This window comes from Mirounga angustirostris, unplaced genomic scaffold (assembly GCF_029215605.1).
Source record: "Mirounga angustirostris isolate CCGP_5_RB_7025 unplaced genomic scaffold, mMirAng1.0.hap1 SCAF_10, whole genome shotgun sequence".
In the NCBI taxonomy this organism is placed as follows: Eukaryota; Metazoa; Chordata; class Mammalia; order Carnivora; family Phocidae; genus Mirounga; species Mirounga angustirostris.
The window spans coordinates 23,087,067-23,112,433 of record NW_026991718.1 but is presented as its reverse complement, the minus strand read 5'-3'; the positions used below and the strand labels follow the sequence as shown (position 1 = coordinate 23,112,433).

General features: G+C 40.5%; 1 protein-coding gene and 1 long non-coding RNA gene across 10 annotated transcripts in view; one reads left to right on the top strand and one right to left on the bottom strand.

Annotated features, from left to right (window-relative positions):
• CLIP4 (CAP-Gly domain containing linker protein family member 4) overlaps window positions 1-24,944 on the bottom strand; it is an 88,303-nt gene extending 63,359 nt beyond the window's left edge. For 3 of the 8 annotated variants that reach the window (XM_064572057.1, XM_045884340.3, XM_064572056.1), the window contains exons 1-3: window positions 15,231-15,379; window positions 9,088-9,235; window positions 468-607 (exon numbers count right to left, since the gene is read on the bottom strand). In XM_064572057.1, coding sequence (XP_064428127.1) covers window positions 468-607; window positions 9,088-9,220 — 273 coding nt within the window. In that variant the 5' untranslated portion in view covers window positions 9,221-9,235; window positions 15,231-15,379. Of the gene's footprint in view, window positions 1-467; window positions 608-9,087; window positions 9,236-15,230; window positions 15,381-24,924 lie in introns of those variants that run through there. The other 5 variants (XM_064572059.1, XM_064572058.1, XM_064572060.1 and 2 more) reach the window with 3 other exon arrangements.
• Window positions 14,806-22,361, top strand: LOC123850946 (uncharacterized). 2 transcript variants are annotated; one of them, XR_006792444.2, is made up of 3 exons: window positions 14,806-15,031; window positions 16,276-16,368; window positions 22,213-22,361. It is a non-coding gene; the product is annotated as an uncharacterized LOC123850946 (long non-coding RNA). The 2 variants fall into 2 exon arrangements; XR_006792443.3 differs by lacking the exon at window positions 14,806-15,031 and adding an exon at window positions 15,438-15,588.
• Window positions 24,945-25,367: the final 423 nt, after the last annotated feature.

Here is a 25,367-nt window from a genome sequence, read left to right as displayed (position 1 = left end):
TGCAGGTCAAAAAACCCAGTTATTCTTTCTTCCCTCCTTCAAAAAATCAAATACTTTTGAAAACTATATTTAAGCCTACATCTTTACCAGACCACCCCAAAGTATGGATAAAACATGTTGGTAATCAAATTTCCTCATGAAATGTATTTTTTAAAGTCTACAAAATTAATGTGTACAAAGAAAGGAAGTATGGAAAATGCCACTGTCACCGAGTCTCTAACATCAGAACTCCAGGCATAAGCAAGTGAGGAGCATGAGGGAACAATGGAAAGAATGTACAATACTAACTCAGCTGCCCCACGCAAAGCCTGGAGATACAAAGAACAAACACCAGAATCTTTAAAAGGTTTTTCATTTATCACCACCTTTCCATTCAGATGGTGGGGTTTGCTGTGGGGGGGGGGGGGGGGCATCTATACAATTAACAATCCTAACAATGCAAAATGTAAAATGGAAGAATTCCTTACCTCATTTCCAATAATGTCAATGTTTTGCTGGACCTGAGGAACCCACTGTCTTAAAATGGCAAATAATTCTGATACAGAAGTTTTAGGATCAAAGAGAATTTCCTGGCATGATGTATCATTAGGATCAAAGAAAGAAAACTCTGTTTGAAATTAAAAAAAAAAAAAAAGTGTAAATTAAACTTATTAAAAGTGCCAAATAAATATATTGAAAATAATAAACAATAAGACCAGGGCTCAAATGATACAGATATTTTTAGATGCTAGGAGAAGTAGGTTTACATTAAACAATTTTCATAGCCCAAGTCAAGAGAGCCAAAAAGTATGCAGCATTCCTGAATTGTTGTGGGAACAAGGTTTCTGTGCATCATACCACATTTTATTACAGACAGAACAAAAAATGTGAGGGCACCCATCTCAAACCTTGAACTTTCCAACAACTACTTCTAAGGCACAGAAAATCTATCAAATTTTATCAATATTTTCAGCTCTCACAGCATAAATATATCATGAACAGCAGATTCACATCTATAATTAAAACACACATAAAAGGGGGAAAATGCCAAAATATCAACTGGTGTGCAATTTTATATATTCTTTTTACTTCTCTGTATTTACCTAATTTTCTGTAAGAGACAGGCATTACTCTCTACCCGCTGAAGAGGCATGAAAACTGCCACGCCAACGATAAGGGACCAATATCTGGCGATGCAGAAGTGAAACCTTGTACCAGAGTGACTGGGTGATTTGGGAATATGTATTAGTAAAAACATGGAATACTAGCAAAATTGAACATGATCTAAATATCTCTTAAAATTTCTCTAAGATTCATGGAAAACTTTGGTCAGCCTATGGCTAGAGAAGAGAATGGAAGAAAATCAGATTCTACTATCTCAAACAATCCCACAAAAGGGGGGGGACAAAGAATAGAAAAAACCAGAAACATCTAAAGGAAAGCATTAGAGAATCAACATTTGCAGAGTACTTACAACTAACCAAACACCTTACAAGTCCTCACAAACACCCTACTTGGGGGTACTATTATTCTCATTTTGCAGGTAAAGAAACCAAAGCTCAGACTAAATAATACTTGCTCCAAGTCACACAGCTAGTAAGTAAGGCACATCTGGGGTAGAAAACCAGATCTGTATCCAAAGTCGATCTTCCTTCCTCTATTGTGCTGCCTCTGTAAAAGAATTCACTATTGAAGTCAGCTTTTAACAGCATACACGAGTAGCAGGATTCATGGTTTTTTTAATGCCCTCTGCATTTTTATATATTTTCCAAAATTATACTATGTACACATAATTCATATTTTTAGAATCAGGATAACTAAAAGGTGAGTGGGAAAGCACAAAACCAAGGATGTGTATAAAAGGAGAGCAGCAGTCCATTCGGAGAGAATCAAAAAAACTAAAACTAGAATGAGATACTATCTAAAATCTTAGACAACAGAATGGCCCTCTAGGTTCAGAAAGGAAGACTCAGAAAAGAACTGGTATCCAACGGAGAGAAGCACCTTGCATGGTTTCTTGAACATAGATTTGGGTAAGTTTCCTATAGGTAGCAGTTGACTAGATAGGGTGGGGGTGTCTAACTGATTACCTATTCAATAAATATTTATGGATCAGTTCTTTTTTTAAGCATTGGGCATTGATAGTGGAGGAATTTCTAAATATATACCTAGAGACTCATCTGCATGGGTCCACAGGAGACATGTTCAAGAATTCTTATTCTAACATTAATTATAATGGCAAAACAGCTGGGCTGAAACATCTCTCCATAAAGAAGTGGACAGAATTGGCATATTCTATTTTTTCCTTTTTAACAACTAAAGAAATGAATTAGATATCTAAATCGTGAGTTGATAAGGCTAGGTCTCAAAAAACATACTGATTGATAAATTAAGCTGCAGAATAATATGCAATTTCTATCATTTACATAAAACTACAAATACACAAAACACTACTACATATTATTTAAGTATGCTCATTTATATAGTAAATATATGATAATATGGTCTGGAATATTCATACTAAATATCAGATAATGGTTGCCTCTGGAGAGCAAGGGGAATAGGACCAAAAGAAAACAGAAGGAATTTCAACTTTAAGGTTTTCTTGTAACCAAAAAACAAGAGCTAAAGGGAAAATGACAAAATGCTAATATTTATTCTTTCTGACAGTAGATATGTGTGATCATATATGTTTGCTACTACTATATTTTGTGCATTTTTATATGATTTCCTATTTTAAAAAAATGAAAAACAATGGGAAAAGCATCCAAAACACAGTATCAATAAAAGTAAGAAACATGCCAATGAATGTGTGAGGCTTATTTATAGAAAACTGGGGGGCACCTGGGTGGCTCAGATGGTTAAGCATCTGCCTTCGGCTCAGGTCATGATCCCAGGGTCCTGGAATCGAGCCCCACATCAGGCTCCCTGCTTGGCGGGGAGCCTGCTTCTCCCTCTCCCTCTACTGTTCTTGTGCTCTCTCACTCTCTCTATCAAATAAATAAATAAAATCTTAAGGAAAAAAAAGAAAGAAAGAAAACTGGAAGAGGAGAGTGACTTAAATGGAGTGAGATACATCATGTCGCAGAACTAAAAAATATCTAAAGCCGCCAATTTTACCAAAAACAATTATTTAAAATAATTTCAATTCTAATCAAAATCTCAACAGGATTTTTTTGTGAGAGGAGATACAGATTTACTCTATGGTTCATCAGTAGCAGAGCTTCTCAAACCTTAACGTAGATAGAAATCACCTAGGGATCTTGGTACAATGTTAATTCTGAGCCAGTAAATCTCAGGAGGGGCCTGGAACTGAGCTTCTTCTTCTTCTTCTTCTTCTTTTTTTTTTAAGATTTTATTTATTTGAGAGAGAGTAAGAGTGAAAGAGATCACAGAGGCAGAGGGAGAAGGAGAAGCAGGCTCCATGCTGAGCAAGGAGTCCAATGTGGGGCTTGATCCCAGGACCCTGAAATCATGACCTGAGCCAAAGTCAGACACTTAACTGACTGAGCCACCCAGGAGCCCTGGAATTGCGTTTCTAACAGGCTCCCAGTGATGCCAATGCTACCAGACTAAGGATCACACTTTGAGTAGCAAAGATCTAGAAAGTAAATATAAGATAAATAAGCAAGAACACTTGAACTAAAAAAAAACAACAATGATCTGTGTAGGGAGAGGGGGCAGTAGCCCAATAAATAATAAAGCATATAACAAGGCTTCCGTAATTATATACTGAGGTGATGGCAAACAGCAAACAGCTCATTTAAATAATAATGACAATATGTTACACTTACTAAGTACTTAATAGATACCAGGGACTGTTCCATGCACTTTATTGCCTAGTTTAATCCTCATAATGACCATATGAGGTAGGTACTATTATTGTTCTCATTTTATCATAGAGGAAATAGAGGGAACAGAGAAGGGACAGAGAAAATAAATAATTTTCTTAAAATCATGCAACTGGTAAGTGGTTGAGTCAGGATTGAAAACCAGACTGATCTGTAATCTTAATCTCGATGCTATACTACATATTAACAAATCTAACTAAATCCAAAGTTTAAGCTTCTATACAGGGGGGGGAAAAAAGCTTTAATCAAAAGAAAGCAGGGGGGGTTGGGGAGGAACTGTCCCACTTCATGTCAGGATGGAGTAATGAGGACCAGATTTGCCCCTCCACCTGAAACAAAAAGAACAAAGAAAATAGATGAAATGCAGTTTTCAAGGACACTGAACATCAAGGCAATGAAAGACAGTGATCATAACAGGATACAAATAAGGTGAGTCTTACAATTGCCTCAGATATCTGCCTTGACAGTTTCCAGGTCTCAGTGCAGAGAGAGGGAAACCAAGAGAAGCACAGACGACTCCCTGAGTTGAGGAGACAACACTGAGAGCCAAGGAAATCCAGGGAGCTAGAGTTCACAGGAAAGAGTATCAGAGAGGAGAGAGATAACCACAGCAAGAGAATCCCAAAGATCTATGAAGGGTCTTCTTATTTTATATATGCTTGTGAGGAAAACTTGAGGTAAGAGAAAGAACCATCGTAAAGGATTAAAAAGATTAGAGCCCAGTGCTCGTAAAGGGCCTAAAATAGTACCTGTTCAGATGAATGGATAAAGAAGATGTGGCATGCATACACATACACACATACACACACACACACACACACACACAATATGGACTATTACTCAGCCGTGAAAAAGAATGAAATCTTGCCATTTGCAATGACGTGGATGGAACTAGATGGTATTATGCTAAGTGAATTAAGTCATATCATATGACTTCACTCATATGTACAATTTAATAAACAAAATAGATGAACATAGGGGAAGGGAAGGAAAAACAAGACAAAAACAGAGAGGGAGGGGCGCCTGGGTGGCTCAGTCATTAAGCATCTGCCTTCAGCTCAGGTCATGATCCTAGTGTCCTGGGATCGAGCCCCGCATGAGGCTCCCTGCGGAGACTGCTTCTCCCTCTCCACTCCCCCTGCCTGTGTTCCCTCTCTCGCTGTGTCTTTCTCTGTCAAATAAGTAAATAAAATCTTTAAAAAAAAAAAAAAAAACAGAGAGGGAGACAAACCGTAAGAGAGACTCTTTACTATAGGAAACAAACTGAGGGTTGCTGGAGGGGAGATGAGTGGGAGGATGGGGTTACTGGGTGATGGGCTTTAAGGAGGGCACCTAATGGAATGAACAATGGGTGTTATATGTAAGTGATGAATCACTAAATTCTACCTCTGAAACTAATAATACACTATATGTTAACTAAATTGAATTTAAATTAAAAATAAATAAATAAAATAAAAAAGAAATAAAATAGTGCCTGTTCCCACCAAAAAGACTAGGAAAAAAATTCACAGGGCACTGGGTAGAATACTGAATAGTAAGGAATAATTAGCCCCAGATTAGCACTGCTCCAGAACCACCTAATAAATAATAAAACAAGACCTGAAAGGGCCAAACTATTTCCAAGGAACTTAACTGCATCCCATAACAAAATTCAAGAATACTTACAGGAATAGAAAAATATCCAGCACCCAACAGGTAAATTCACGATGTCTGGCATCCAATCACAGATTGCCAGGAATGCAAAGAAAGGGGAAAACATGACCCATAATCAGGGATAATCAACTGAAACAGACCTAGAGTTGACATAAAATTATAATTAACAGAAAAGAACATTAAAACAGCCATTATAACTGTATTTCAAATGTTCAAAAGGTTAAGTAGAGACATGGATGATATGAAAAAGACCCAAATTGAACTTGAGAGATGAAAACAATAGCTGCAATGAAAACTACATTGGATGAGATCATCAGCTGATCAGACATCGCAGATGAAAAGATTAATGATCTTGAAGACACAGCTACAGAAACTATCCAAGATAAAACACAAAAGAATTTTTTAAATATGAAGAAAGCATCAGCGAGCTGTGGGACAACTTCTAGGAACTGGAGTGTCTGAAAGGGCCAAGGGGCAGAAAAAAATATTTGAAGATATAATGATCTCCCAAACTCGATGAAAACTGAAACCAACAGGTCCAAGAAGCTTCACAGACCCCACGCAGAAGAATATAAAGAAAATTACACCAAGACACATCATAGGAAAATTGCTCAAAACCAATGATAAAGAGAAAATCTTAAAAGCAGCCGAGGTGGGAGGCGGGGGGAGAGGCATTACATTCAGGGAAACAATCACAGCACTTTTCCTATCAGAAACAATGCAAGTAAAAAGACAATGGAGCAATATCTTTAAGCACTGAAAGAAAAAAACTGTTAACCTAGAATTCTATACTCAGCAAACCTATTTCTCAAAAGAGAAGGCAACATAAAGATGTTCCTAGACATCTAAAAGTTGCAGGCATTCCTCACCAGCAGATCTGTACCACATGAAATGTTCAAGGAAGCCCTTCGGGCAGAAGGAAAATGGTATTGACTGGACATCCAGACCTGCACAACAGAATAAAGAACACTGGAAATGGTAACTACTTGGGCAAATAAGATATGTTACTATTACTTAAATCCCTTTAAGAGGTAACTCATTCTTTAAGGAAAAATAATAATGCATCGTGGGGTTTATAACATATGTGATATGCATTCTGTGTACACTGGATTCCAAAAATCTTTATATTGCCTTGCAGGGTAACCACCTGGAGAATCAACACTGACCTGCATGTCTAAGCTCTGGTTTGTGCAGTTGGTTTTTCTTTGTTTCTTTTTTTAATCTCATTCTCAGTCTCACATTCAATGGCTCTCATTACACTCTGCATAAAATACAAATTCCTTACCAAGGCCTAAATGATCCCGCGTGATCTGCCCCCTGCCTTTCTCTCCAACAACCTCTCCTGTCATTCTGCCCCTCAACCACTTTGCTTCTCATCCACAATGGCCTTCCTTTAATTCTTAGGATGTACCAAAGTTTTGTCCCCAACTCTGTGTCTTTAACTTCCTATTCTTCTGCCTGGAATACTTCTCTCCAGGCTCTTCTTGTGACCAGCTTCTTCTGACTCCGGATGACCACCCCATCTACAATAAACACTCTGCCCCATTATCCTGTCACAGCACCCTGTTTCTTTTCTCCACAAAATTCATTATAATCTATAATATTTATGTTTTGTTTATTAATTTGTTTATTGTCTTTCCCCATTAGAATGTCTATCTCAGTCACTGTGCTATCCCCAGCAACTAGGACAGTATCTGGCACATAACAGGCCCTCAGTAAATAATAAATACAATTCAGGATGCCACTTTTCAAGGGGACACTGACTACACTGTACAAAGAAAGAAACAACTAGAATGAAAAGGGTCTAGAAATCCTGACACTGAGGGACTGATGAAGAAACCAGAAACATGTAGCCTAAGGAACTAGAGGCTAAATAAAAATATTCAAATTATCTCCAAATATTTGAAGGCTATCATATAAAGAAGTATGTTCCACACATCAAAAACTAGTATTGGTTGGCCAAAGTTTCAAGGAGACATATTTTGAGTCTATATACAAAAATAACTTTATCACAACTAAAACTTTTTAACCATGAAATGGACTGTTCCACTAGTTTCCCACTACTGAAGTTATCCAAATGGCTGAGTGGTTATTCATCAGAGATCCTGAAAATAGAATTTCTATACTAAGAAGGGAGTAGGGAAAGTTGACCTACAGGTCCATTCAGATTCTAAGAATGTATAATTCTAAGCATATAGGCAGTGTTTAATTTCAGTTATACAAAGGGGTCAATGGCCATTATCACCTTACATTCAATGTATTTATTCAACAAACACTGACTGAGCAACTAATCAACAAATCACTAGCCCTACATTAGCCCTGAGAAGATAAACAAAAACAAAGCATGGTTGTTACTCCATCCCAAAGAGCTATAGCCTAGGAAAGGAAATAAGACAATTATGACTCAGGATAGAATGAAGGAAGTGCCATAAGCAAGGCACAAAGTGCTTTAGTTAAGGTTTTTCCCACATAATTGATTTTGTTATATCTGAAAATAAACCCAGCCCACGTTTTATAAAAGCTGCAAATAACTCCCAGGATCCAAGCACAGGTTTTATGGAATATTTCTGATCACTGCAAGGCAAGCTGCTCTAGAATCTGAACTTGGAGCTGAGTAATTATTAGAATGGATATGACTAAAGAGATAAATTCCCCACCTAACAATTTCATATCTACTAATATTTAAAAATTGCATTTCTGAAGAAAAAATAATAAAAAATAATAGAAATTGCATGATCTCTGCCTCCGAAGACAATTTGAAATGATGACCCAATACTTTACTTGAAAAATTCTAACTAAACTAGAAATGTAATAAATCTGTTAAATTCATCTCCTGGTTTTCTTTTATTCTTTTAGCAATGGTCTGATAAAATATAGTTCTGTAGAAATAAGTCTAAATAGGTAAAAACTAGAATATATATAAATTTACATTTTACAAAGGAGATTTAAGTGAACCGATTTAAATATGAACCAGTCCCACTTCACATTCCAGGGAAAGGTCTCACACTCTCTACCTAAGTACATGGCCTTTTTTTTTTTTTTTTTTTAAGTTTTACTATATTTGTGTTTACATAATTACAATGGAAGACAACTGAGAGAGGATCCAAATTAGGCTTGCTTATGTACTGAAACACATAACTTGTTACATTGTCCCCCAAATTTGGATCATTTCAGTAGTGATTATTTGGTGAATTAGATCCTAGCACTTCAGAGACAGCAGGGCCCTTAGAGATGGCTAGCTCATAATATTTTGTTTTGTCTTAATACATGGCTTTTTAAGCAAGTCAGTATACTTAACCAAAATAAATACATCAATAGCAAAAGAATGCTAGATGTCTAAGCACCACTGCATTCTAAAAATAAGATCCTCTAAATCCATCATGGTGCTTAAAATGAACATTTTTACATAATAAAAATGCTGACAGCAAAATAAAGCATTTAGCTTAAGAGGCAGGAAAAAAGCAATAAGCAATTGTATTTTTGAAAAAGGAAAACTAGCAATTTTATGAAAATCATGGCAAAGGGTTTTAGGAAAAATTATGAATGCAAAAAGGGCATAAGACAGAAGTCAAGTCTCCAGGCCTTTATCAGCTACTCGACGTACCGCAGTCCGAAGGCATTGGTGCCGCAGAAATGGAAAAAACAACGGGTGTCTCAGAACCTGGAAATAAAAACGGGTATCTTCCAATCAAACAATTTCCTTCTACTGGAAAATCTGGAAGGTCCTCTATGGTCATCTTCTAGAAAGCCACCTTTAATGAGAGGGAGAAAAAAGCGTATCTATTATATTTGTATGCAGCTTAGAATGATTGCCTTCAATCACAATAAAAAAGCCTATTTTCTTTTAATATATAACCTACTGACATTTTTTTTAAGATTTTATGTTTTAAAGTAATTTCTACACCCAACATGGGACTCAAACTTACAACCCCGAGATCAACTGTTTCATGTTCCTCCGACTGAGCCAGCCAGGCACCCCAACCCACTGACATTGTAAACTTCAACCTTCAAGAATCTCTTTTAGAGAGGAAGAGGAAAATAAAACTTCCTTTTAGCAAACTGTTGTTGAAGAATATATGTTGCTTCATAAGTCTCTTACAGACATGTAATCTTTTTAGACAAAGTCCGGGAGTAATAAAAAGCTATGTATTTCCCAATAGGTGAAAATTTTTTAAAATGCTGAGTTAATCTAAATGGGTGATCTTCTCTTTACTCACAGTAACAAAGGGACATAATATCTCTTATGGATATATCTCTATCTATCATAGGATCTGACACAGGTTATATTATCTATCATCCAGTAATAGCTCACGTCATATGCTCATCACATGAAAATCATATACTTTAGAATGTTATTATTTTCTGAAATCCCCGAACACTTTACTGAAAATCAATCACATCATTTATACAAATATGGATCTAAGAGCTTATTGGCGTTCACTTCTTATCAACGTACAAGACCTATTCAGTCTATCCTAGCAGAAGTTGGAAGGCCATGCCTTGTAAACCACGTCACTTATATTACCTCTTTTTCCCAGAAAACATGAGAGCTTAGAATAAATGTGCTATAAACTGGACTGCTAATACAGCCTAGCTCATTTGGAAATGGCATAGAAGGCAGAGAAAATGTTAGTAAAACTGAACTATAAAGGTAAAAAAGCATCCAGTTTCTTTTGTATCAAATCTTTAAAGTCTGAAATATTATGAATCTCTATATCTGTTTTAAATATAAGCAAAAAACTATATTAAAAACTAAATAAAAATGATTTTTGACCATTTTAATAGAAAGAATAAATCAAGATAGTTAACTGATAGCTTACTCTACCAGGTCATGGTAGAGTAAGGATATTACTCAATGTGTGTTCTATTATACTTCGTTAACCAGTCCTATATCTAACTTACCCATCTTTACTCCACCATCATCATCCTGCTCCAAAGAAACAGTCACCCCTCTGAGCTAACTGGTTCCTCTCCAACTTGATTCATATGTTTTCTGAAGACTAGCAGGAACTGGTAAAGAGTAAGGTGATTTCTTTTTTTTTTTTTTTTTTTTTTCATAAAGTGCATGCTTATATGGATGTGTGGATATTCTATATTAAAGAACCTAATCCAGTGTTAACTATATTAAAGGTATTCAAGTTTCTTGGATGCTAAAGTTACTTGCCACCCAATACTTTGAATCATTTTGACAGTAACTCTGCCACATAAACAGGAAAAAAAAGGAACGGGTATCACACAGCAAGGTGATCTTCCTCAAATACTTCAATTCCAAAAAGTAACACACACCCTAGAGTTTCTCATCCAAAAATGTTTTTTGAAAGTGATCCTGAGACCACCTGTCATTTCCTTGCAGGTTGTGGAGATCCTTAAAGAACTGTACCTTATACAACTATCACTTACCACAGGAGCTAGATTAGCATCTTACACATATTTTTTATTCAAATCCTAGATTCAGGGTGGAAAGATGATTCACTTAACAAGATGTAATAAACGTTGTCATTTCACATGCTAGATACTTCAAGCCCAGAGAAGCTACAATATTACTTGATCAATGTACTGAACATTCTTTGTATTTTGTGTCTTCATTGCATTGTTCCCTAGTCCCATTTCCTTTCCTTTATGAAAAACTCAACATTCCACCTTTTGCCCCATTTAAGAAAACTGCACACCTCTATAAACTGGTCAAGTTTTAGAATCCTTCCTGAAAGCAATCTCTGGATCTAAAGATCTATGACACCTGGGATCTTGATCAAACTTGGTCAAAGTAGAATCAAATTCTCCAAATTTTGATTTATGCAGGAATCCCATCCTACACCATTACCCCAAATCAGCTCTGAGAAAATGCAACTTGTTTTAAAAGTAGTTGGTTTTTTAAGATTTTATTTATTTATTTGACAGAGAGAAACACAGCAAGAGAGGGAACACAAGCAGGGGGAGTGGGAGAGGGAGAAGCAGGCTTCCTGCGGAGCAGGGAGCCCAATGCGCGGCTCGATCCCAGGACCCTGGGATCATGACCCGAGCTGAAGGCAGACGCTTAACGACTGAGCCACCCAGGCACCCCAGAAAATGCAACTTGTAACATGGCTCTAGTATCTAATGATTTTTCAAGGATTCCTGGCCATGCCCTAAAACAGAATGGTGGTGAGTGGAGATGTCCACTAACTTCTTCAAAGTGGTTCAGGGCTGGTAGGCCTCACTAAGGAACCTCACTGAGGTCAAGAGACTCTCTTGGTTTTATTTGGAATATGGTTCAAGGGCGGCATCTTTGAGCTACTCAACTAACAGGACATCTAAGCTGTATCCACACAAGTTGGAATCATGAGGCCCTTCCATTCAATTTCATACTGTAGCATGCCATGAGTCTTTATATTCATTAGACTCCCAGGAAAGTATTATAACCAAAATAAGCATTTAAACCATATCTCTAAGTATCCTTTAAAAATTAAAAATAGGGGCGCCTGGGTGGCCCAGTCAGTTAAGGGTCTGCCTTCGGCTCAGGTCATGATCCCAGGATCCTGGGATCAAGCCCCACATCTAGCTCGCTGCTCGGCGGGAAGCCTGCTTCTCCCACTCCCACTCCCCTTGCTTGTGTTCCTGCTCTCACTATCTCTCTGTCAAATAAATAAAATCTTTAAAAAAAATTAAAAACAGAATTACTATATGATCTGGTGATTCCACTACTAGGTATTTAATCAAAGAAAATGAAAACACTAAACCAAAAAAATATATGCACCCTATGTTTACTGCAGCATTATGTACAATAGCCAAGATATGGAAACAACCCAAGGGTCCATCCATAGATGAACGGATGGAGACAATGTGGGTGTGGGGTTTGTGTGAGTGTGTGTGTGTGTGTGTGTGTGGAATATTACTCAGTCATAAAAAAGACTATCTTGCCATTTGCAACAATATGGATGCACCTAGAGGGTATAATGCTAAGTGAAATAAGTCAGACAGAGAAAGACAAATACCATATGATTTCAATCATATGTGGAATTTAAGAAACAAAACAAAGGAACAAAAAAGGAAGGAAGGAAGGAAAGCAGGGAGGGAGGGAGGGCAGACTCAAATACAGGGAACAAACCAGTGGTTGCTAGAGGGGAGGTAGGTGGGGGGTGAGTGAAAAGGATAAAGAATATTAAGAATACACTTATCATGATGAGCACTGAGTAATATAGCAATTGTTGAGTCATTTTACTGTATACCTAAAACTAATATAACACTATGTGTTAATTATACTTTAATAAAAGATGGTAACAAAAAATTTTCTAATGTAACATCTCCAGTTACCCACTTATTTGTTACATACATGCATCTGTTCAATCACTAAACAAGTATTTACAGTTTTTAATACTTAGTAGGCTCTGGGCCCTACAAAGATTATAAAAGACACCTGCCCTCAAGAATTTCACTTAGTCACTCAACAAACATTTGCTGAGTGTTTCTAAGTCCTAGGCTAGGTAGCAAAGGGAAAGAAAATAGGTATGCCCTTGTCCTCACATAGATTAGAGTCTCATACAAGATTCCTATAAGAAAGCTGTAGGTACTATATAGTTGTAACAAGTGCTGGATTCAAGAGAGCCAGTGGAAGCTTCCTGAAGGACTAAATTTATAGCTGCAGTGTCCAAACAGGTGGCTACTAGCCACATGTGGCTATTTACATTAAATTAAAAAATCAGTTCCTCCATTGCTCTAGCCCCATACAAGTACTCAAAAGCCACACGTGGCCAGTGGCTAACCTGTTGAAACAGTGCAGAAACACTTCCCACCTTGCAGAAAGTTCTACTGAATATCACTGAAGCAAAACAATGCTGCTCAAACTCCAGATGAGAAAATAATAAACAGCAAGAAACAAATAAAGGTTAACAAACAAAGCAAGCCAATAGCATCACAGTTAATTATACATAATTAACAAGGGAACTAGGCCTAAAAGTAACCAGATATTTGTAGGGGTTTTTTTAAGATTTTATTTATTCATTTGAGACACAGATAGAGAGAGAGAGAGAGAGAGAGAGAGAGAAAGCATGAGCAGGGGGAGAGGGAGAGGGAGAAGCACGCTCCCCGCTGAGCCAGGAGCCCGATGCAGGGCTCAATCCCAGGACCCCGGGACCATGACCTGAGCCAAAGGCAGACACTCAACCATCTGAGCCACCCAGGCGCCCCTATTTGTAGGTTTAAACAATGAGAGTTGAGGGGCATCTGGGTGGCTCAGTCATTGAGCGTCTGCCTTCAGCTCAGGTCATGATCTCAGGGTCCTGGAATCAAACCCCGCATCAGGCTCCCTGCTCCACGGGAAGCCTGCTTCTCCCTCTCCCACTCCCCCTGCTTGTGTTCCCTCTCTCACTGTGTCTGTCTCTGTCAAATAAATAAATAAAATCTTTTAAAAAAAATTAAAAAATAAACAGAGTTGATTCTATAACATAAAAATCACTAGTACATGTTTCAAAATTAGGGGCGTTATAAACAATAAAAGACACCATATAAATATCACTTTTTTAAAAGGCCCTGCTGGTGGAAACTGTATCTGGTAAATCTGAAATATCTGTAATAAATACTACAAATAATATACCACTTGCTAAATCGTCTATAAAATCGAAATAAAAATATTCATTCCATTTCGAGATCTAATCTTACAGCCCTGGTAGTCCATTATCAAACGAAAGCATTAAAAATGCATATTAATGTTAGCAAAATAAGATAGAACCGGGATGGTTCTGCATAATAAAAACAGAGAAAGCTAGACTTCTGCCATTTTCAATTCCCTGCTTTTCGTCCATCGTTGCTACATGTCCCGCACCGCCTGATCTTCTGCCATTTAGACTTACTTTAAATTTTGCAGAAGATTCATAAATGCCAATGTGAAAATGAAGCACAAGTATTTGGGGGATGTTTCCGAAGAGGGCGTTTCCTGGTTGAAATATTTCAAAGGCGCCGATTTTTACTATGATATTGCTACAATACAAACCACAGTCTAGCTGGGAGCATAGAGTAAGTTCCTATCCCAGGAGAACATCATCCTCTGATACGTATCAAAACATTGTCTCAGAGTTTAAATCCAAACTGCCTCTTTAGTCTCTGGGTGAATGCACAACCTGACATCTCAAAGAAAGCTGACATTACAAGCCCATCAATCTAACCTACAAGGATGAGGTCTAACCCACGTCTCTGTTTAGGGCAGGTCTCGATGCAAGTGCTGCTCCCCCCAACTTCCCTTCCCAATTCCCACGATTTAGAATTAAGGGATCGCAGGACAGCCAAAGACCGGAAGCAAAGTCATTTGGTTTCGCGTCGCATTCCCACTGGCAAAAGGTTTCTTAAACAATTTAAGAAGCCAAGGGAGGCACGAGAGATGTGAGGAGGCCCGCCGCGGGAAAAAGACGGACGGCGGCGCGGCGCACGCAGCACCTCGGCGCGCGGGCGGCACTCCCAGGGCGCCCGGGCGGCCGCGGCGGCAGGGCGGGGGGGCCGCAACCGCACACCGCGCCGCACCTCCTCCGAAAGTTAAAGCGCCCGCCAGGAGCGCAGAGGAGAAACCCACCTCCCCGAAGGTGGGCCGCGCCGCCCCCGCCCCGGCGCCGCCCCAGGGAGGCCTGCGGGAGCCCGCGACACCAGCGCCGCTGGACGCGGCCGCAGGTCTCCCCGCGCCTCCGCGCCGCCCTCTCCGAGCCGCCAACCGCCCCTCGGGCCCCGGCGCCCCCGCCCTGCCGGCCCGGGCCCCCCGCCCCCCGCCGCGCGCTCCCGCCCCACCTGCTCCTCGGGTCCTGTCGGGGCGGCCGGCTGCGAACGCGGAGGCGCGGAGGCAAGGCCGAGAGGCGCGCTCCTCCGTCCGGCGCCCGTCTCCAGGGGCCCGCCGCGCAGCCTCCCGCCGCTCCGCTGCCCGACCTCGGCCGGCCCCTCCCGCCTGCCGCCTCCGCGCGCGCCGAGCCGGGCCCCACGCGGGGTCGGCGCGCGCGCAGTGCAGGCGTCCGGGCCGCGCGCAGGCCTCGGCCCCAGCCCCGCGCACGCGCCGGGGCCCGGGGGAGGGGGCGGGAGCGCGCCCCTGTGCTCGCGCGCCTCCTGCCTGCGCCCCGGCGGCCCCCCAGCCGAGGCAAGGTTGGGCCTCCAGGTCAGCACTGTCTGGGGTTAAGCTTGCGTGGAGGTGGTGCTGCTGTGACATTTCCACCGCAGCTCGAGGGCGGCTCTCGGAGGAACCCCGCGGGTCCCAGGGCAGTGAGCGGGGGAAGCAGCCCTGCGCGCGCTGTATTCCTCCATTAAAGCCCTTAGCTAGCCCCTGGGGCTAGGAGCGCCCCCCTGACTTCACAAGGGCAGCGAGGGCGTCTTACCTGTTTGGGGGCTCCCCTGTGTCTAACCCTGTGCATGGTCCAGAGTAGGTCCATCAGCCAGTTACCTGTTTGCAGGTCTTACCGTAAAAAGCCTAGTCAACAGTATGCCCAGGTTGAATAATTACACGCAAAGGTGTCCGTGTAGACAGTGTAAACAGTAGTCATCCCAGAACTTTATTTCCCCTACTGCTTTGCTCATTTCTTACCTTCTTCTCTCTTGGTCCCAGTCCCCATCCCCCAAGAGCCAGAAGGTGGTGAAACTGTGACAACTAACAGACAGAAATACTGACATCCTGGTTCTCCATCATCCAGTGAAGGAAAGGTGTTACTTGACACTTAATGAGTCCCCTTAATGAAGGCACTTAATGAGTCCATTGTTTCCCCGTGACTGAGGTTTATAACACTGAATCACTAGTGTTACACCATAACAACTCTCTCTGAGGCCTTTTTGTTCTGGTTTTGCTATACAGATTACTGCAATGTGCTTCTGTGTTCACCACGCGTAGTGCCCAGGAATAGCAGATGGTGAATGAACGAATGTCTATGTCTCTGCACGAGCAGAGGTAAGTGCTGGGGCATACCAGAGCATCTTTTCCTGTTAGAATCATCCATTCCAGGGGTTAGAAAAGGCCCCCTTCCAGTTGCTCGAGTCTCCCTTATGACATCCTTTCACCAAATGGCCATAGTTGAATGCCTTCAGTAACCAGGAACTCATGGAACACTACATCAAAAACTAATGACGTAATGTACGGTGATTAACATAACATAATTTAAAAAATGTAAAAAAAAAAAAAAAAAGTAACCAGGAACTCACTTCCTTTGAAAACAGCCATTTTATCATAGGTCAACCTTGTTGACAAGGCCTTCCTGCCTTGAGCCAAATCCAGCTCCCTGCATCTCCTCCTTACTGGGTTTCTACCCTGGGGATTTCCAGATCATGTCTCACTCCAATTCAAGGAATCCAGGACAAGCATTCCCCATCCCTTAGGCTGCTCCTTATAAGACATGGTCAAGATCCCACTCACCAGCATGTTAAAGGACTCTTTACGATGCACCCCAGCTTGTCTAGAGCTCATGAACGAACAGTAGTGTCCTGTTGCATGCAGAGAGGATAGAAACCCTCACCTCTTTCTAGGTCCTATGCTTCTATTAGCATAGCTCAAGATATCAAAAGAGTTGTTTGCAGCAGTCACATTACATTGTTAAATCGGGTGGAACATACTGTCAACTGAAATCCATAAAACTTATGTAATATTTAAACACCATGACCATCCCACAGTCCCCGGTCAGCTGCCAGTTTCTTTGTCCCTGCAAGTTCAGCATCTTCATGCACTCTTAGGGATGATAATGTGACACAGAGGCTTCCTCCCTTTGGGGCTTCCACCTCCCTCACCCTGATCTCATCTTACCACCCTGTTTTCGTCTCACCCCGCCCACCTCTTTAACTGGTTAAAAGAAGAAAGGCAATCTGCCTTCGGTTGGCTTTCAGCAACTGTAAATGAGTCCTATGGTCAGTAAGCCACAAAAACTCAGAAAGATTTGTGTGTAACAGAAGTTTCCAGAGGTATACAATTCACTTTTATTGCTGATTTAAATTATCCCTCTGAGATACCACTATTAGTAGGTGACAGGGTGTGGCTAGCTGGGTTGTTTTTAACTGTAATGAAACTTTCTGTTCAAACCAGCCAGGTTACTGACTTTTTCTGCTACACCCAAATACAAAATGGTTGAGAGGCAATTTCCCAGGATACCAAGCCATTAGGGAGAGACTCTCCTACTCACTTGGTTGCCTTTGTCCAAAAAATTGAGTTTACACCATAAACCATCATCAAGGTAGTTTATGGGGTAATACTTCCTAGAACACCCCATGGGTCATACAAGTATGACCAGGTATTGCCTGTTTAACAAGAGTTGGACTGGGCAGTGATATGGGACCAGAACTTGGAACTTGAACCATCTACTGGGATGAGAAGGTACATGGGGATATGGTCCAGCTGCACCTGCTAAGATGCAATTATGTCTAAGGCACAGCAAGGTTCCTGGACAACGAAGCATAAACCACAGTCCCAGGAGGTGATCAGCACCAGGGTGGAGAAGGGGCATTACTGACTGACTACTATATGGCCCTTACCAATGGGATTTCACTTGCCTTCACTTTACAAATGAAGAAACAGACTCCAGGAGGTTGTGGGACTTGGCTCAGTATACCTTGGGGCAGAAAAAGATTCAAACCTAAGTCTATCTGATATAAAGTCCTGTGTTGATCCACTATTTTGTATTACCTACACAGGGTGTCCTTTTGTGCATTCAGGACTCAGAAATGCTGTGTCAAACAGCATGGATCATTCAGAAATTCAGACAGAGTCAGAAAATCAGCATCAACTACTAGAGATTTACCCCAAAGATACAAATGTAGTGATCTGAAGGGGCACCTGCACCCCAATGTTTATAGCAGGAATGTCCACAATAGCCAAACTATGGAAAGAGCCCAGATGTCCATCAGCAGATGAATGGATAAAGATGTGGTATATGTATATATACCATTGTGTGTGTGTGTATATACATATATATATATATATATATATATATATATACATAATTGCATCTTAGCAGGTGCACACAATGGAATATTAGCCATCAAAAAAATGAAATCTTGGGCGCCTGGGTGGCTCAGTTGGTTGGGCGACTGCCTTCAGCTCAGGTCATGATCCTGGAGTCCCAGGATCAAGTCCCGCATCGGGCTCCCTGCTCAGCAGGGAGTCTGCTTCTCCCTCTGACTCTCCCCCCTCTCATGTGCTCTCTTTCTCTCATTCTCTCTCTCAAATAAATAAATAAAATCTTTAAAAAAATGAAATCTTGCCATTTGCTACGACATGGATGAAACTAGAGGGTATTATGCTAAGTGAAATAAGTCAATCAGAGAAAGAATTACATGATATCACTCATATGTGGAATTTAAGAAACAAAACAGAGAAGCATAGAGGAAGGGAGGGAAAAATAAAAGAAGACGAAATCCAAGAGGGAGACAAACCAAAAGAGACTCTATTTTTTTAAATTTTTATTTGTTTGAGAGAGAAAGAGAGCATGAGCAGGGAGAGGGGCAGAGGGAGAGGGAGGAAGAGAAGCAGACTCCCTGCTGAGCAGGGAGCCCCATGCAGAGCTCAATCCCAGAACCCTGGGATCATGATCTGAGCCGAAGGCAGACACTTAACTGACTGAGCCTCGCAGGTGCCCCCCCAAAAGAGACTCTTAGCCATTGGAAACAAACTGAGGGTTGCTGGAGGGGAGCGGGGTAGGGGGATGGGCATTAAGGAGGGCACATGATGTAATGAACACTGGGTGTTATATACAACTGATGAATCACTGAACTCTACCTCTGAAAGTAATAGTACACTGTATGTTAATTAACTGAATGTAAATTAAGTTTCATTTAACTTAAAAAAATAAAGTCAGCATGAAAAAGGTCTCTCAGCAGCTAACAGGACCCAAACCATGAGAAAAGGATGAAAGACATCGGCAGAAGAAGACCAAGTCACTGCTCTTATGGGGACTGAGATATTGGGCAGGATATCATATCGTTCACAGGGGAAGAACACAAGGACTCAGTTTCCAGAATCTGGTTGTACAGAGCATTAGGACCACAAGAGACATTCAGCTCTCAGAACTGGGATGTCAGATTGTCACTAGCACCAACTATGGGAAGTGGTTAAATGCAAAATATCAGAGCACTGGATAGAGCCCCTAAAATCCTTATATTTGCAGATGATATGATCATCAGCGTAGAAAAGCTAACAAAATCAACAATTAGAAGTAATAAGTAAGTCCAATAAGTTTGCCAAGTACAAGATCAAATGCTAAAAGTAGTTTCTTCTACATCGGCAGTAAGCAACCAGGAAATATAATAGACAATAAGATTCACAATAGCAATAAAACTCTAAAGCGTAATATCCAGGAATTAACCTAACAACTTGCAAGAGCTTTATGGAGAAAATGTCAAAATTCTATTTAAGGACATAAGGGAAGATTGAATAAGTGAAGATATGCCACGGATAGGACGTCTGGACATTGTAAAAATCCATTTAATTTCTAAATTCAATGTTATACCAACCAAAATTCCAGCAGGAACTCAAATCTTAAGAAATTATATAAATTTATAAAACATGTAAGGAAAAATAAAATGTTTAATGGTTAAGTCAGTTTTGAAAAGCAAGAACAAAGAGATGAAAACTGCCTTGCCAAATATTGTTATTACCACAGTGATAAAAAATAGTGTGGTCCTAGTATGGGAACAGATAGAACAGTAAAACAGAATAGAAGACTCAGAAACAGACTGATGAGGCCTCAATATATATAAAGGTGATACCACAAATCAATGAGAAAAATATACATTATTTAGAAGATGTTGTTGGGGAAACTGGCTTAGTTATATGTCTACCATATACAAAGGTGAACTCCAGGTGAATTAAGGACCTGCAATTTGAAAGGTAGAAAAGAAAATGTAGGAAAATATCTTTATGAATGTGGGGTAGGGATTTACTTCATAAAACAAGACTGCAAAGACACAAACCTTAAAACAAAAGGCTGGGAGATTTGACTACATCACAATTAAGGCTTTTCTCCAATGGAGAATACCATAGAAAAAGTTGACAGCAGGACGCCTGGCTAGCTCAGTTGGTTAAGTGTCTGCCTTCGCTTGGGTCATGATCCAAGGGTCCTGGGATCAAGTCCCACGTTGGGCTCCCTGGCCCCCCTCGACCTGCCACTCCCCCTGCTTGTACTCTCTCCCTCTCCCTCTCTCTGACAAATAAATAAATAAAATCTTTAAAAAAAAAAAGAAAGAAAGAAAAAGATAACAGCAGCTGACAAATTGGGAGAAGATATATGATATGTTCAAAAGCAGCTAGGGATTAATACCTAAAATATGTAAGGAACTTCTGCAAGTCAACAAAAAGAAGTTAGGAAATCCAATATAAAAATGAGAAAAGGATAGAAATAGGCAGTTCACTGAAGGAAGAGCCAGAATGGCAAGCATAGGAGAGATGCTCAAACCCATTAGTGAAAGAATAGAAATGCAAACAGTAAGGTACTACGTACACAAATAGTCACCGGTATGCTGGCGTATTAAAAAAACAGCTCTCAGGACGGGGGGGGGGGGGGGGGGGGGGGGGGGGGGGGGGGGGGCGTCCTACTTTTTCAGGTTTGCCAACTTCCATGGTGCAAATACTCTCACCCCTGCTGATTTCATGCTACCAGCATGAGGTCACTGAACAAGGAGTTCAGAAGAAATGTGTTCAATCTGCTCTCATGAGCCAGTTCCAACACACCATTGCTTCATCCATCCACTTAGCAAAAATTAGTCAAATGGTCCGAAATATTGGCAAAGATATGGGGAAATGGAATCCTCATGCACTGTTGATGGCAATTTAAACTGGTAAATACATTCCATAGAGCAATCTGGTGGTATTTAGTGAAAAAAGAATCAGCATGCTTTATGACTCAGCAGTCACCCTCCTAGACATGCCTCTGAGAAACTGTAACCCTTTTTTTTCCCCAAGATTTATTTATTTTAGAGAGAGAGAGAAAGCTCAAGCAGGGGGAGGGGCAGAGGGAGAGGGAGAAGCAGACTTTCCACTGAGCAATGAGCCCGACACAATGCAGGGCTCAGTCTCAGAACCCTGAGATCATGACCTGAGCTGAAACCAAGAGTGAGACACTTAACCAGCTGAGCCACCCAGGCTCCCCTGTTTGTAACCTTCTTCATGTGGCTTCCAGGAAGCCATTCTCTCATTTACTAGATGATCTCATCCAATCTGTGGCTTTAAATGCCATCTCTATTTTCATGATTCTGAAGTTTCTATCTCTAGCCCTGAACTTCAGACATACATCCAACTGCCTACTCCACATCTAATCTGTAGTGTATTGTAAGCATCTCAAATATAGCATGTTCAGAATAGAACCCTTCCCCGCGACCTTCCCATGTTGGTAAGTGACAGCTGGATTCTTCTGTCTGCTAACTGGAATCATCCTTCCTTTCCTTCATAGTTCTGGATTTCCCAAACCAAAGTCCCATTCCCCATTTTTTAAAAAAGCTCATGACATCAATTTTTAAAGATATTTGTTTATTATTTATTTGAGAGAGCATGAGAGAGCACAAGCAGGGGGAGCTGCAGAGGGAGAGGGAGAGGCAGGCTCCCCACAGGACCCCGGGATCATGACCTGAGCCGAAGGCAGACGCTTAACTGACTGAGCCACCCAGACGCCCCTACCCATGACATCATTTTTTGATGAAGAAATTTATCAATATCACTGAAGTCCTTACAAATCAATAGTCACCAGAGACCCAGAAACTTCCTAGTGCTGTCACCCCAGGTTGCTTTCCTCTAACCCATCTCCTTTTCTTTCTCAAGGCTTCAGGTGGGGACCTGTCGACTGAAGTGGACCACAAACTGAAGACCCCCACAAGCCTCATTATCTGAATCCATGATTCTCATTCTTGGTTGCCTGCTGGAATCTCCTGAATATCATTCACAAAATATACGCTAGAGACTCCCTCAAATATTCTAACTCAACTGGCCTAATTTAAAGTCATGCTATTCTAAAAGTTTATCATCTCTTTTGTTAGTCTAAGTCCCAAAAAGACACTAACAAATGAAGTTTTCAAACCCAACTCGTTCCTGTGTGGGGAACTGCTTCCCAGGTCCTCCGGTAGGTGCCACTCCCAAACACCATATGACACAACCATTTTTAAAAGTCTTCTTTATGGGCCAACACAAAGGAAGAAGGAACAAAGGGAATGTTTCACAGCATCAGGATTAAAACTGACAGTCCAAGAACTAAATTTTTCACACTGGCTGCTCAAAGTTTTGGCCACCCAGATACTTCCAGAAACATCTCTGGCACACAGTAATGGCATCAAGACAGTTTCCACTAGGATGTTCATTCCAATGTCCCCACCCCCCTTTGAAACATACCTTAACCAAGCCTCTAGATATATCATGCATAGAAAATGTGAAGCATAAAGGAATACCATAAACACCATCGTGAGGATGCAATAAGCCAAATCCAAAATGTGGGAACTTCTAGAGGGCAGATAACCTAATTCCTACAATCAGAAAGTAACCAAAGGAAACTGGTATAGATCAAAAGAGACATAAGAGCTCTATCCACAACCTATAATTGGCAGAGCATTTGAATCTGGATGCAAAGAAATGTAAAAAAATTATTGAGAGTTGAGGGAAATTTAACCTGAATTGGACATTAAATTACACCAAGAAATTTTTGTTGAGATGCCTGGGTGGCTCAGTCGTTGAGTGTCTGCCTTCAGTGCAGGTCATGATCCCAGGGTCCTGGGATCAAGCCCCGCATCAGGCTCCCTGCTCTGCAGGAAGCCTGCTTCTCCCTCTCCCACCCTACCCCCCGCTTGTGTTCCCTCTTTCTCTGTGTCTCTCTCTGTCAAATAAATAAGTAAATAATCCTCTTTAAAAAAGGAATTTTTGTTAATTTCCTTTTTTAATTTTTTAAGACTTTATTTATTTATTTATTTGATAGAGACAGAGAGAGAGCACAAGCCTGGGGTGCAACAGAGGGAGAAGGAGAAGCTGGCTCTCTGGTGGGCAGGGAGCCTGACGCGGGGCTCAATCCCAGGACCCTGGGATCATGACCTGAGCTGAAGGCAGATGTTTAACCGACTGAGTCACCCAGGTGTCCCTTTTTGTTAATTTCTTTAGGTATGAGAATAACATTGTGATTATGTTTTTATTAAAAAGTCCTTATCTGTTAGAGATTCATTCTGAAGTATTTATAATAAAATGTTTAATGTCCAGGATTTGCTTTAAAGTGGTCCATTAAAAATAAGTGTGTGATGGGAATGTAAATTAGTCCAACCACTATGGAAAACAATATGGAGTTTCCTCAAAAAATTTAAAATAGGTTTACTGTACAATCCAGCAATTCCACTTCTGGGTTTATACCCAAACATAATGAAAACAGGAGTTCATCAAGATATCTGCACTTCCATGTTTATTGTAGCATTATTCACAATAGCCATGATATGGAGACAACCCAAATGCCCATCAATGGATGAATGGATAAAAAAGATGTGATACATATATACAATGGAATATTATACAGCCATGAGGAAGGATATCCTCCCATTTGCAACAACATGGATGGACTTTGAGCAATTACACAAAGTCAGTCAAACAGAGAAAGACAAGTACCGTATGATATCACTTTTATGTAGAAGCTAAAAAAATTAAAACTGTAAAAATTAGAGATTACCAGGGGATGGAGTTAGGGAGGTTAAGAGTGATGGTGTTTAAAGACACAAACTTATAATGAATAATAAATAAGTCTTAGAGATGTAATGAATCTAGACAATAATGTACTGTAATTAGGCAATGTAATAAATATCACTACATTGGTAATCATATTACAATATATAAATGTATCAAAATAACACACTATACACCTTAAACCAACACAATGTTACATGTCAAATTTATTCAATTAAAAAAATGTGTATATGATGGGAGGGATAGATGAAACAAGAATGACAAAATATGGATCATTATTAAAACTGAATGATGGGCATATTATTCTTTCTTTTTTGCATAAATTTGAAATTTTTTCCATAATAAAATCTTCAAAGAGAAAGCTCCAGAGGGCAGGGATTTTAGTCTATTTCTGTCCGTGCTGTATCCTCTGTACCTAGGACAGTACTTGGCACATAATACGAATTCAATAAATAGTTGTTGATAGAAGGGCCCAGTTCTTTAAGATTTCAGTCTCAGTAAAGATATAACTATTATGTCCAAGGAGTTTAGAAATCACAGAAGTTGCCTTGTATCACATGCATGCACACACTCTAAAATGGGAAGCATTGGGCGCCTGGGTGGCTCAGTTGGTTAAGCAACTGCCTTCGGCTCAGGTCATGATCCTGGAGTCCCGGGATCGAGTCCCGCATCGGGCTCCCTGCTCAGCAGGGAGTCTGCTTCTCCCTCTGACCCTCCTCCCTCTCATGCTCTCTGTCTCTCATTCTCTCTCTTGCAAATAAATAAAATCTTAAAAAAAAAAAAAATAAATAAAATAAAATAAAATAAAATGGGAAGCATTCATACCTCACTACAGCTCTATCAAGTTGTCTTTCCAGCAGCTGCTTGCAAAACCAATACAGTTTCATCCCTGTTCGCTGTAAGCCATCAGCTGCTTAATAGCATCTTGATTAGGGGTTGAAAGAATTCCAGACCCACTGGAGCTTCCCCCGTGGGTAGAGAGCAGTTTGCATCTTGTCAACAATGTATCAAATGACTCACCTAACAAAGAAAGCCATTGACAGACCAATTAGCTGGTACTGAGTCATGAGGAAGTCTCCGTTGTGACAAAACCTGCATTGATAATGCGATGGGTTCTGACATTTCTCATCTAACCATATTTGTAACAGCAGGGAACAGTTAAGGCAAAAATAAATGTGAATTGCGTTTTTAGATTCACATGGGGTTCAACCAAAAAGAATAAGTTACAGGTTATCTTGTTAAGGCCCATCAAAAAATCCCATGCAATC